The 14,073-nt window shown below is 35.4% G+C and overlaps 1 protein-coding gene across 2 annotated transcripts in view; it reads left to right on the top strand.

The window, feature by feature from the left end:
* The window catches only part of LOC107707604 (STE20/SPS1-related proline-alanine-rich protein kinase-like), a 77,356-nt gene that overhangs the window by 45,219 nt on the left and 18,064 nt on the right, over nt 1–14,073 (top strand). For both annotated transcript variants that reach the window (XM_016511682.1, XM_016511681.1), the window contains 2 exons: nt 1,842–1,898; nt 3,158–3,219. In XM_016511682.1, coding sequence (XP_016367168.1) covers nt 1,842–1,898; nt 3,158–3,219 — 119 coding nt within the window. The remainder of the gene's footprint in view (nt 1–1,841; nt 1,899–3,157; nt 3,220–14,073) is intronic.

Genomic DNA, 14,073 nt, shown 5'->3' with positions numbered 1-14,073 from the left:
TGATGATCGCATTATTTTTCATATGCATCTGTTTACATAAGAGGTCGCTCGTTTCTCCGTCCTGTTCACATGTGTTTTTGTTCGGGAGGTTTTGTACTCGTTCAGAAGATGCGTAATAGCGCCCCCGAGTGTATAACAGTGAAAACACGGAAAGCCGTAAAAACTCGTATTTGGCGGGGAAGCGTTTTCTTGTAAAAGACGAGATAACTCGTCAATGGCGGGGAAAGAGTTAATAAGCAGTAACTAGGAGTTTATTGAGCCAAAAGTCATAGTTAATAATTAGTTAATAGTGAGAACTGGACCTTAAAATAAGGTGTGACCGTAAAACACATAGCGATGCCCTGGTAACTACCCAAAACATCCTAGCATCCAATGCCCAGGCAACCACCCAAAACACACTAGTAAAACTCATAGCAACGACCTGGTAACCATCCAAAACACTCTAGTAAAACTCATAGCAAAAATTTTATGGCCTCCAGTATATTTTGCTGTATGAATATTTGAATATGCAATACAACAAAATAAAGATCAGAGCCTCTATTTTTAAACAAAAAAATCCGCTTTATTCTAGCTTAAAGCATTCTTTTTTTATCAACACGCTGTTTATTAGTACTTATAAAGCACATATTCTGCACGACCATATTACACATCCTTAATCCTATCCAATACCTAAACTCAACAACTACCGTACTAACTATTAATAAGCAGTAATTAGGAGTTTATTGAGCCAAACGTCATAATTAATAGTTAGTTAATAGTGAGATCTGGAACTTAAAATAAGGTGTGACCATAAAACGCATAGCAGCACCCTGGTAACCATCCAAAACACTCTTCTAAAACGCATAGCAACACCCTGGTAACAACCCAAAACACACTAGCAAACGCAGAGCAATGTGTCTGTATTTAATACTTTCATTCAGCAAAGATTCATCAAATTGATCAAACGTGACAGTAAAGACATTTATAATACTACAAAATATTTCTATTTTAAACAATACTGTTCTTTTTGCACTTTCTATCCATCAAAGAATGCTAAAAAAAATGTATCCACAAAGTTTCCACAAAAATATTAAACAGCACAACTGTTTTCAACATCGATAATAACAGCAAAATCAGCATTTTGGACTGGAGAAATTCAGCTTTGCATCACAGGAATAAATTACATTTGAAAAGATATTTAAATAGAAAACAGTTATTTGAAATTGTAAAATTATTTCACAATATTACACTTTTTACTGTATTTTTGATCAAATAAATGCAGCCTTGGTGAGACTTCTTTCAAAAACTTTCAAAATCTTTTGATTAGAAGTGTATGTGAGATACAAAAGTTAAATGGGTCGTGATTCCCGTTTCAAGTTGACTTTCAATTTTCGCTACAGCTGAAATCCTAGTAATTGTAAATGCTGTAAATGTGATCTTACAGACACAGGGGGCTTGACTGACTATGTTTGGCTGTGGATAGATTTAATTAACGACTGAAGTATCGTTTGATCATTTAATTGAGCGTATCAAGGGACTGAGCTGTTTGCTTAATAAACTGCATATTAAATAATTAACAAGTGTGGCCTATTCGACCGTATTGGACAAATCGCAATTAAGCAGCGCAAACACAGATCTTATTTCCTACTGTCTGTGTGTGTGTAGCCTTGTTCCACTCATATTTTCTCCCACTGGATTACCAAACGTCATGACTTTTAGCTCAGCCTTTGAGCTTGTAGAAAACCCATTTGCCCAGCTGCTGAAGAAGTGTCCTTGGAGGGAATGAAAAGAAACAGTGAGGGGTGGAGAGATGTCTTTCTGCACTTTCCTTTGCTCTTAAGCACTCCATTTTTCCTCTGCAGGGTGAAGTGAACGCTAACAGTCTCCCGCTAGAGGACCTGTCCATTCAGCATCCCCAGGTGAGGCCCGGCTGGCGCTGACTGTGTTGCTGTGATTCATCTTGATTCGGTGGCCCTGACGCTCTGTGCTGTGAGGCGGCTGGTCTCTGGGCGGTCTGGACTCCACCCTGGGGGCCCGACTGGCCTTGAGGGAGCCTATTAAACTTAATATCTCAAATAAAGAGTAAGAGTGGATGCCTGCTGCAGCAGCATCTGGAAAAGAGTCTCTGCTCCAAAACCTAATGAGCCATCTGTGTAGGGAGCATTTTAATGCATCATAGCTGCACTTCGGACACAAAGACTGTTTGAAGTGGTAGCTTCTTTCATTTGCATTTATCCTTTGTAAAGAAGGCAATCACATGATGCACTGCAGTGATTTTTTTAGTACTATTTATAAACTTTTACAGTTTTTATAAATATTTTAAATGAGCTTTTATTTTTTTCAGTTTTCATTAAAATTTTTAGTACATTTCTGTGTTTTTTTTTGTTCAGTTTTAGTTTTTTTTATTTACAGTTAGTATTTCTCGTGCTTCCGCTTTTGTTTAATTGTAGTTAATGATATTATAACCCTGATGCATTGTGATAAAAATGTTGAACAAAATGTGAGAAAATTATTAAATAAAATTAATAATTCAGTTTAATTAATTAAGGATGCACCAATAATAAACTTCTGATATGGCTAATAACTGATAAATGACTGATATTAAAATGTATGCTATTTTTTTTTGAGTGAATGAAACATTTTAACTAAAAACTAAAAATGAATCAATTTAAATCTTCAAGTAGATTTTGGCACCAAAACATTGTAATATCCTGTATGAAAAATTGATTTTCATTTTAAGATTGGCTTAAAATTATTTTTACTATTAATTACTATTAATTATAGTATTTATTAATAGCTTATATTTTTAAATTTTCTGAATTTTAGTTGAATTATTAGTAAATCTAATTTTCATTTAGAGTTTTAAGTTTTTCACCTTTTATTTTTATTTTATTTTATTAAAGAAAAAAAAACAGTTTTTAATTTAGTTTTAGTCCATAACAACACTGACTTTTTATGGAAATAAAAATAGAGGTATGTGCAAATAAATATCATATATCGGCCAACATAGATATCCTGACTAGAGTAATTTTGCTTCACATCTCCAGCATAACGCTTATTTCCTCAAGACCTGTGTGTAAACTGCAGCGCGTGCCGTGTAAAGATCTTTTAACCTCAACGTCCAGAGCACTTTGACATTAGCAAGTAACTTACCATCATGTTGTGTGTTTCTGTCCAGGTTCAACCATTGGAGAAACTCTCGAGCGCTCAGGGAGCGGTGAACATGGTCCTGAGGTTAAGGTGAGCGATCTCATTGCCGTTTCTCTTTTCTCTGTCCCTCTTTGTACTTCTTTTATGTGGAAAGAGCGGCATGTTGTCTGTATAAAGTGGCCTGATAGTGCAGTGTGTGTGTGTGTGTGCGCTGCTGGAAGAAGTGTTTGTCTCTTTTTAAACGATCTCTTTCAGTCCATCTCTCGCCTCATGTTGAAGTGCATCGTGTTAATGCATTTTCTCAATTGCCCTGGGTTAGCGTGGGAAGCGGTCCTTTAACCCTGACCTCGTGTTTGCATTCTCCTGCCTGAATTTGTGTTTGAGCCCATACAAAAGAGAGACGACGATATGTTCTCAGATCACGTGTAAGGCCAGAAAAGCTGAAGCGAGTGTTTGACAAAACCATTGCGAGAGCATGGTTGTGTTTTACTTATTTAAAGTTGGCATAAAATAGAAATATCGACCAGCTTGCATTGTGAAGCAGCTTATCGACCAAAGAAAAACGCAGGGCGGGACTTGAGTTCATTCGTCAGTTGTTGATTGGACTGTGAGAAGTGAGCATTACATACCAGAATGAAGGTGGATGTAAATATGTGACCCTGGACCACAAAACCAGTCTTAAGTGTAAATTTTTCGAAATTGAGATTTATACATCATCTGAAAGCTGAATAAATAAGCTTTCCATTGATGTATGGTTTGTTAGGATAGGACAATATTTGGTCGAGATAAAACTATTCTTTACTTAATGTCCTAATGATTTTTGGCATAAAAGAAAAATGGATCATTTTGACCCATACAATGTATTTTTGGCTATTGCTACAAATATACCCCAGCGACTTAAGACTGGTTTTGTGCTCCAGGGTCACATATGAGTCAGTCATATTACAGGAAGAGCAAGTTATGACATTTTGATTGTCCAATATGAATAGTTCACAATAAGACCATTAACAAATACAGTAAGTAGGTTCTATTTTGATGTCATGGGGACTTTAAAGTCCTAATGAAATGGAAGTAGCAACAGATCTTTTTTCCTGATTGTGAGGTATATCAGAGTGTAATCATATTTATAATCATATTCCTGCATCATATTTGCTTAATGAAATAGAATTCTTGTTTCTTAATAATGCTGGGGTGCTGATTGCAAAAACAGTGTCTGTTTTGCTCTAGCGAGTCACACTTCCTCACAAAATATGATGGATTTTGTAGCATTTTTGCTTTAGACAACCATTTGTAAAGTGAAGAAGTCTTATATTATCCCTTAATCAGCAGAAAAAAATGCCACAAAGACATGATTCCCATCTTCCTCGGAGCCAGGTTACAACTACTGATTTTCATGTGTATGAATGATTCTGAACACGTTATTTTATGCCTAATCCTGATTTCCACTTTTTCTCCAGATTGTAAGTTAAATTATGCATTTTGAATATTTATTTTTGTCATTAAATTGGAGACTTTTGACTGCTTTTGTTATTTATTTATTTTTGAAGTGCATTAAAACTGATGCATGTATGTAATTTGAAAAATAATTCTTATTTTGTGAAAAGGTGATGGAATTTTTTTTTCTTTCATCAAATTAGGTAATATTAGGCCTTTTTGCAAATCAGCATTATTCATTGATAAAATTAGTTTTTATGTAGAAATGCAACAGGCATAATTAATGTTCTCAGTCCAGACATGTTTATTATTGCTGATGAACCTAATGAATTAATCAAGAAAACTGGATTTCCAATGACCAATCAACTGAATCAAATACTGTAGAAAATAATTTCAAAAGGCTTTACAGGTTTTGTCTTATTGGTCAGGTCTGAAAAAAAAAATCCTTTAATGAAATTTGTTGATTATAACAGGTCTAGGTCAAAGGTCAATAGTTTACTTTCTTAATGAAAATTTTTTGGTCTTATTATGACCAAGTCATTAATTGTCTTTGTAATATTTAATTAAAATGCATTTTTAAGTCGAGTTTTCGTTTTCTTGTTTCTTAATAATGCTGGGGTGCTGATTGCAAAAACAGTGTATTTTTTGCTCTAGCAAGTCACACTTAATGAACAGTTGCCAAATAACTATTTAGGCATTGCTTTATTAAACTCTTATTCAGTCTGGCTTCATTTTGTTATTTGGTCCACTCAATTCCCCCAAAAGTTCAACCCTACAAATTTTAGCATTGAATATTCTGTACCCCACAGAATTATGTCACATTATGGAAGCAAAATGGGCTTTTCACATTGATGACACATTGATTCATTTTGTTTTAACATAATGTGGTTCATAAAGGGCTAAATATTTAGCTGTTTCAATGATGCTTTTAGTTACCAGTAAGAGTGTAGTACACATTTTACCTTTTAAATCTAGCAGAACTCGGGTTTTTCCCCACAGAATCAGCACAGAAATACAAAATGTCTACAGGTTGTGTGGTTCACCGGCATGTTCACAACTAATCATTACATTGAAATCTTTCTGTCTTTCAACCAATTACCCTCAACAGCCTCAGTTTGGAATGACAGAGAGAATGAAGCGTGTGAAGAGGCTTTTTCAATTATCTGCATTGAAACTTCTAAACAACATTGATTCAGTGCCAAAAACAGACACCTAATCAAGCTGCACGGACAGCTGAGTTTGAACAGAGAGAGAGAGAGGTTGCTGTAAACAGATGCAGGAGAACAGAGACAAATGGCTCGCATCCATTTGCACAGTTCGGCTCATCAGAACGGATCAGGATAATGGGTAGGAAAGCGAGGGATAGACTTGTTTGTGTGTGCTTGCTAAATGATTTCAAATGACTTTAATTAACTCTGCAAATAATTCTTGACGTAAATACACACAAGTGAATCAGTGAACGCGCCGCCGTTAGAGGCTGATCGGTAAAGCCGTATGCAAACGTTCTCTTATGATTACCTGTCCGAAGCTGAGATTGACCCAGGATGATCTGAATATTTGGCTCGATTATGAAATCAATTTCGTTTGGGTCTTTGTTTGGCGGTGTGTAAAGTTTGGACCTCAATAATGCTTGTATAAATCTACAGACCTGGTGCAATGGAAATGTTTGCACGTGATACCATCTAAATACACAGATTCAAAGGAATAGTTCACCCAAAATTGCAAATATGCAGAAAAGTCACTCACCCTCAGGTCATCCGAGATGTAGATGAGTTTGTTTCTTCATCAGAACAGATTTGGAGAAATGTAGCATTGCATCACTTGCTCACCAATGGATCCTCTGCAGCGAATGGGTGCCGTCAGAATGAGAGTCCAAACAGCTGATAAAAACATCACATCATTAAGATGTTTTTAACTTTATAAGGTCGCTTCTGGCTATAATGCAATTCCTCTATCCAGAATATTGCTTTCAGTGAAAAAGTCTGAATCAGGAGAGAAATTTGCACAAATCATGGACTGTTTACAACAGTTCTGAACAAATATGTTTGTGGATTTTGATGTGAGATGACAACAAAGGATGGACTTTCTCACTAGAGGAAGCGTTATTATGGATTATGGACTCTTGGCCAGAAGCGATGGTTAAAAGTAAAAATGCCTTAATGATGGGTTTGTTTCTTACAAACATGCAGCTTTTCACTTCACAAGACATTAACTGATGGCCTGGAGTGGTGTGGATTATTGTGATGTTTTTATCAGCTGTTTGGACTCTCATTCTGACGGCACCCATTCACTGCAGAGGATCCATTGGTGAGCAAGTGATGAAGAAACAAACTCATCTACATCTTGGATGGCCGAAAGGTGAGTACATTTTTTTTTTTGGGGTGAACTATTCCTTTATGGTGAAATATGAAAGTGCTGAATTACTGGCTGGTTGATCACAATGGTGGCTTGTTTAGCAAGGAAAGTTATTACGCTAGTTTCCTGATATTTAGATTTTCTTTGAAATTGAAACGCAGTGTGAAATCTCTGGATCCCATCACGAAGCGTACAGAGGCATGAGTCTATAAATCTGGGGTTTATTGGGATTCAGCTGGCAGAGAGAAAAATGTCGGTGTTTGGAGTGGCTTGTGTGGAGTGGCTTGGAGAGAAGGGCGAGAGAGAGTGAGGAATTCTCAAGAGAGAGAATGGATTTCTAGATATTGCTCTGAATTTAGATTTAGATTCTCTTCAGTGTCACATGAGGAAACGCCAAAACACTGTTCATTTGAACTTTCTATTTACCAATGAATCCTGAACAAAAAAGTATCATGGGTTCCACAAAAATACGAAGCAGCACAACTGTTTTCAACATTGATAATAATCAGAAATGTTTCTTGAGCAGCAAATCAGCATATTAGAATGATTTCTGAAGGATCATGTGACACTGAAGACTGGAGTAATGCTGCTGAAAATTCAGCTTTGCATCACAGGAATAAATGACATTTTTAAAAAAATATATTACAATAGAAAACAGGTAAACTGTAATTAATATTTCACAATATTAATGTTTTTTCTGTATCAAATAAATGCAGCCCTGGTGAGAATAAGAGATTTCTTACCAATTCTAAACATTTGAATGATAGCGTATAGCAAATATTTAGAAAATGTGGTTAAATTTTTTTGGTCTGTTACAGTTTTTTTTTTTTTGTCATTTTCCACATTCATTGACTGAAATTATACGCCATTTTTCTGCAGAGAAGTGGAACATAAAATCAAAACATAAGATAGTTTGAAAATTTTTTTTGTGTGTCTGTACAATGAAAGTCAATAGACTCCAATGTTGTTTGGACCCCATTCACTTTCAGATTATCACCTTTGTGTTTCACAGTTGAAATATGACACAAAATCTCTCAGGTTTCACAAAACACAAACGCATACAGGTTTGGAATGACATGACTGTGAGTAAATGCAGACAGAATTTTCATTTTTGTGTGAACTATCTCTTTAAGACGATTCCATTCTTTAACCTTGTTAAACTCACTGCAGTGAACGGCCTCTCATGGCTTTTTGCTTTATTATAGTAGCACACCTTTTAAAATTGAGACAATATTGGACAATATTGTGTTTTTGATTAGCTTTTGCATTCATGTTCATATATTATTCATATAAATGAGCCTCAAAGACTCTTTTTATCCTGCATTCTCATTTGAGATAATACGGTGGAGTTTGTCTGGGAAAGTTTCTCAGCACAGAAGCTGGTCTCACTCTCGTATGTAATAGGGTCTGGGTTGATGTGATAACAGCTGTCTGCTGGCTCCTCCCAACACTTCATTATAAAGCACAAAACACACACACACACACACACACACTCTTCCATATGTTCCCTAGACCCCTATCCAGTACACAAAGACCTTGCTCTCCAGAAACAGGCCAAGTGGAGCGAGAGCTCAAGGGAGGTGTAATTATTCTAACCTTGACATGTAAATGAATGCTTAAGTCCAGCATTACTCTCTGTTCCTGCTGCTTGACTCTCAGTCCAGACTTTTAGTTTTACTCTGAGAGAATACAAGACCAGATTTAATGATCCTTTAATGATTTAATGATGAGTGTCTTGATGTTGAGGAAAACTTTGGATATTGCGTCAATATTAGAGGTTGTTTAGGGTTCGCAGATCAGATACTGGATCATTATAAGAAATGGTTGTTTTTAGAGGGGTTGTTTTAACTCGTGCTGTAGGTTAAAGTTAAACCGGTGTTAGTAAGTTTGTCATGATACCAAAATTTCAGTAGTATCTATCTATCTGTCTGTCTGTCTGTCATTCTATCTATCTATCTATCTATCTATCTGTCTATCTGTCTGTCTGTCTGTCATTTGTTCTGTCATTCTATCTATCTATCGATCGATCTATCGTTAAAATTATAGCTATATGAATTTCTCATATTAATTTAATGCTGCTTCCTTGCTTTCAAATTCTACTTGTAAGTCTGCTTTCTTTAGCTAGCTTAATTCATATTTGAATTCAGTATTTCAGTATTTGAATGAGAAATTAAAAGGTATTATAAATTCACTTCTGAATGGTGATTCAATTTCATGAATTGTAATACCTAGCTTGATACCCCAAATCAGCTATTACTTTTATGTAAAGTTAAATGTTATTATAAATATTATCAAATTAAATTAATGTTATGTACAGTAGTCTGAGTGTTTCTCAATTAAGTAAGCATTCCTTCAGGTAATTATTATTATTAAGGCACATTCAAACAAACTCTAATGGACATTTGAGCATTTGAAAGCAGTCGGTACTTCATGCTTCTGATACTGTAGAAGGATTATTACTTTTTTTGTGTTTATTTAGTACCCTCTACAACTTCCATATTGATTTCTCTCATGCATTTTTCTATAACCATTCTGTTTTCTCCTTTATTGCCTCAGGTTAGCCTCAGACTTAACTTCCTAAAGCTAATGTCCACTCACTCCCAGTGGATGTGTTTTTGGTTTTATTTTCTAGTTGTGTGCGATCGACTCTCGCTTTGTAAGCCGTAGTGGATCTGAGATAATGGCACCAGAGGAACGCTGAACCTCATATGTGTAGTCTTCACACACATTTAATCAACTAGTGGTGTTGTTATCCGGCCTGCTGGCTGTGAAGTCATTTCTACTGTCGCTCTGGCTCAGATCACGCTCAATGGTTTTAGTTCAGTCCTGTCAGCTCCCATTACCCAACAATGAGGCGTCTGGCCGATCATCTCTGACAGCCTTTGTGCCGGAATATGATACGGATTTGTCCCTGCCTCACGACTTCGCAGGAGTCTTACTCAAAGCTCTTTACGCGCCACTAGTGTGTAATGAAGCTCCGGAAGCAGAAAGCTGCGTTCGATTTGATGCTCTGCACTCAGGCCTCTTTATGGAGGGTGAATTACATTTAGCTTCGTTTCACAGTTGCGAATTCAGAGGGTTAGATTGTGTTTTTCTGACATGCAGACAGTGCTTTCATGACTCACATCAGGGCTTCCTTGTACATAGCATATGTGTATATATTAGGGCTATCGATTTAACATTTACATTTAATTAATTACTTGTGGAAATGGAAAAAATAATGTGTTAAAATAATACATTCATTCGATTGGTGATGAACATGATGCAGGGCTACAACTCACTGTGATGTAGCCTATAGAACACAGTTCTATGCCCCTAAAATTACCCTATATGCCCCTGTGTGAGTTTTTGTCATATTTACAGCATGTGATATAGATAAGCAATATCACTCGAGCAATGAGTGTCATATCAGACGAGTGCAAATATGATAGACCTATTGACTTTATGCAAGTTCAATAAATAATACTGTGTTATATTTTTAGAGATAATATTGTCTGTCTTTCCACAATTTTACCAAGGAAAATTTTACCAATAAAGCCACAGCAGAACTGTTGTGCATGTCTGAGCAACACAAAGCAGTGATTTGTTTCTGAATGAATCCTTTGAACGAATTGGGTGAGCCAATGATTCAATGGCCCATTCATAAAGAGAGCTATTCACTTCATTCCTGTGTGTGCGAATATACTTGGCAATAAAGCTCTTTCTGATTCTGAATCATCCATCTGAATGACTCGAACGAATGACTCAATGACTTGCTCATTAAGATATTTACTGCCACATACTGTTTTAGTTTCTTATTTAGAGTATAATTTCATTAAAATACTCATTTAAATCCCGTTAATTTCATGGCATTATTTATGCAATTGTAATGGCAGTGTAAATGCACATATATATATATATATATATATAGAGAGAGAGAGAGAGAGAGAAAGGCACACAGTTATGCATCTATACAACTATATATATATATATATATATATATACTGTATATGCAGCTTTAAAAAAATTAAATAAAGTCATGGCCGTTGTAGCCTTGAGTTTGTAATAAATCTGTCAAAAATTATATCAAATAAATATTTTAGACACTTTTTGTAATTTCTGTGTGACACACACACACACACACACACACAAATAATTTTAATTTAAATACAATTTAAATAAACTTAAATAAATTGCAAAACGTGCTGTTAGGTGCAAACACTTTATTTTGTACTTTTTTTTATTTTTTTGCACTGATGATGATCATTGTGATAAAAACGTATTTTACCAGATTCGTAATGCACATTTTAATGTACATTTATATCTTTTTATAAAGATATTTTATGTACATTTATATCTTTTTATAAAGTTAAAATGCATTATAGTATTTTCAGATTCATTGTTACTACTGAACTTGGTTGTTTTAATGCACTATACTTTCTAAATATGTAACAATGAATAGATAAGTATTATAATCTATTATAACTGTGGTTATAATTATTCATGAGATATACAAATGCATTACAAGGTGCATTACAAGTCATAATTAATGCATTAAAATACTTTTATAATGCATTAAAGGTTTCAAAGAAGGTATTACCGAGATATTTTACATTATTGTTACTTATTTATTTTTACATTTATATGATAATTTTTTGAGACAATTACACACAAAATCTCAATATTATATTTGTTGTAAGTAATTTTAATAACATTGTAATAATTAAGCATAAAGGCAGAACATGCTATAAAGAATACATGTTTTTTTTGTTTCGTTTAGCATTGATGATGATAATTGTGGTGAAAATGTGCTTAATTGTCATGAAAATAATATTACAATGTATATTAATCCTAAAATGCATTGATTTATTTTCAACCTAAATATAATTTAATATTTTGTAACTTTTGATTTTGGGGCTGAAATGAAACCCAGGCATGTTCTTGCCAGTTTTCTTGAAGCTCACCCTGTTTGTTTGGTTGTTAAGGTCTTTTGTAGTCAAGTGGTTGCGGAGCTGACGTCTCCTGAGGGAAATGAGGGATATCAGATCAGTTAGATGAGAACCAGAGGCTCCCATGAGAAGAAAAGTGAGAAAACAGCAGCAGGGTGCTGATTTCCTCTGGCCTCAGGGTTAAAATATCACCTCGAGCCAGCAGGAGACAAGTGTCAAGTATGAGGGCTTTCCGTGCCTTGCGGCTCTCTCAGGATTGATTGGCTGGATAACAACAGCAGGTCATAACGCATGGCTGAATCACAGCAGCCCGAAGGCTGGCCGGACACGCTTCACGCAGAGTACCGCTGTGTTTTTGGGAGTGTATGTGTGCATGGTTGTCTCGAGAGCTTGACCTCCGAAAACTGTCAAAACATAACGACAGTGAGAAAACTGGCTCTAAGATGCCTGTGCTGTGTCAGGTCACTGCCGCTGGCGATGACTGCATCAAAATATCCAGCCGCTGAGGCACAAGAACAACAACCTGCATTTGACACTTAAAGATGCCGCAGACAGCAGTGTCAGAAATTAAGTTTTTTATTTTACTATTATTATCAAGAGTCAATGTTTGTCCCCTGGAATTGATTTTCAGGATATTTGTTACCTTTTCTAAAAGCATAAAGTGAATCTCTTTGTATCTTATTTTATTTTTTGAAATTTGGTCTCAAATTGGACAAAAACCAAACAAAAAAACAGCTATTCTATTCTATTCTGTTCTATTAACAAAATTTTTAAAGGGGTCATATGATGCTGCTAAAAAGAACATTACATACCTACGTCACTATTTGGGCGGCGTTATGCAACTCTTCCCAGATAGTGACGTAGGTATGTGGGGTGTGTTAGAACGAGCCGTTTTAGGTAGGTGTGGTTAACTCTTAACTTTTATAAAGAATATCTCTTTGGTTTTGAGACTTTAGTGTTTGCAACTTTACAGATCTTCTTTATGCACCAAGAGCTTGTAACACTCCAAAGAGAAAGGAAAAATTGAAATCGCATCATATGACCCCTTTAATATTAGTTAGCAACTAGTTACCATGAACTAACAGTGAAAAATAATTCTAAAGCATATTAATCTTCACTTAATGTTAATTTCAACATTTACTACAGTTAATTTCGTTGACAAATAATTTTCGTCAACAAAATTTTTTTTACCGACGACAACGAGACTATAACGAACTAAAACCCTTTTTGAATGGCAAAAACTATAACGTAAATCTATTGACATTTTCGTCAACGAATAATATATATATATGTGTGTGTGTGTGTGTGTGTGTGTGTGTATTCACTAGTGATTGTGAGTGAAAAAAATTTTCAAAGTAAATCCTACACTAATTTTTTGTGGGGGGATTTTTTTTCACTGAGAATGTTAGGGAGGGACGATTTGGGAAGAGATTCATTCAGAACGAATCTGCTGCGTTGTTCGGAGGTTAGATGCGTACATATGAACCGGTGGGACATAAGCTAACATACACTTGCTGCACGTCGCATAAAACGTTAAAAAATGTCTATATGTGGGAGTAAGAGAATAGCAGACATATGGATAAATCTGACGACGCAAAAGTTCGGTCGGGTTTTCTGAGTGCAGACACTGAAGCACACACACACAGAAAGCGCGTCTCACAGCACGCGAGTACTCTTTCGCGTCGCATGAACGGAGAATTACACTCAAAATTATGTCGAATTGTCTGTTTTGACGAGTATTCACGTAAACACAGTTGATTACGTCTTAAGTGAACGTAAACATTTGGGAGAACGTGTATCAGTACATTGCATCCATTGCAGCTGTGCATTTGGTTTTAAAGGGATAGCAGCCTAATTTAGTTGCTATTGTCCGAATCATTGATGTTAATCAAGCAACAAAAGAAAGACAGAAAATCACGCACTGCTCTTGACTGAAAAACTTTAGTACCCCTAAAGATTAATCTAAATTTATTTATAGAAATAAATATGTCTGCTTGAAAGAAGGAAGAATATGGTAAACAAGTTGCTATAAAGAATGCATAATTAGCCTATATAACCATTGGTATTTCATTAAAAAGAAGACCATGTTCTTGTTCTTTATGAGAAGTGGTTTTATTTAATTTTAACATAAAGGCATGTTGTGTGTCACCGCAGTTAAATCGGTGCCTATCATGATAAAACCTTAATATCAAACCTATATAATGAGTTTGGAAATTTTAGAAAAATG

This window comes from Sinocyclocheilus rhinocerous, unplaced genomic scaffold (assembly GCF_001515625.1).
Source record: "Sinocyclocheilus rhinocerous isolate Xijiao unplaced genomic scaffold, SAMN03320098_v1.1 scaffold2400, whole genome shotgun sequence".
Lineage (NCBI taxonomy): Eukaryota > Metazoa > Chordata > Actinopteri > Cypriniformes > Cyprinidae > Sinocyclocheilus > Sinocyclocheilus rhinocerous.
This window is presented reverse-complemented; position numbering and strand designations above follow the sequence as displayed.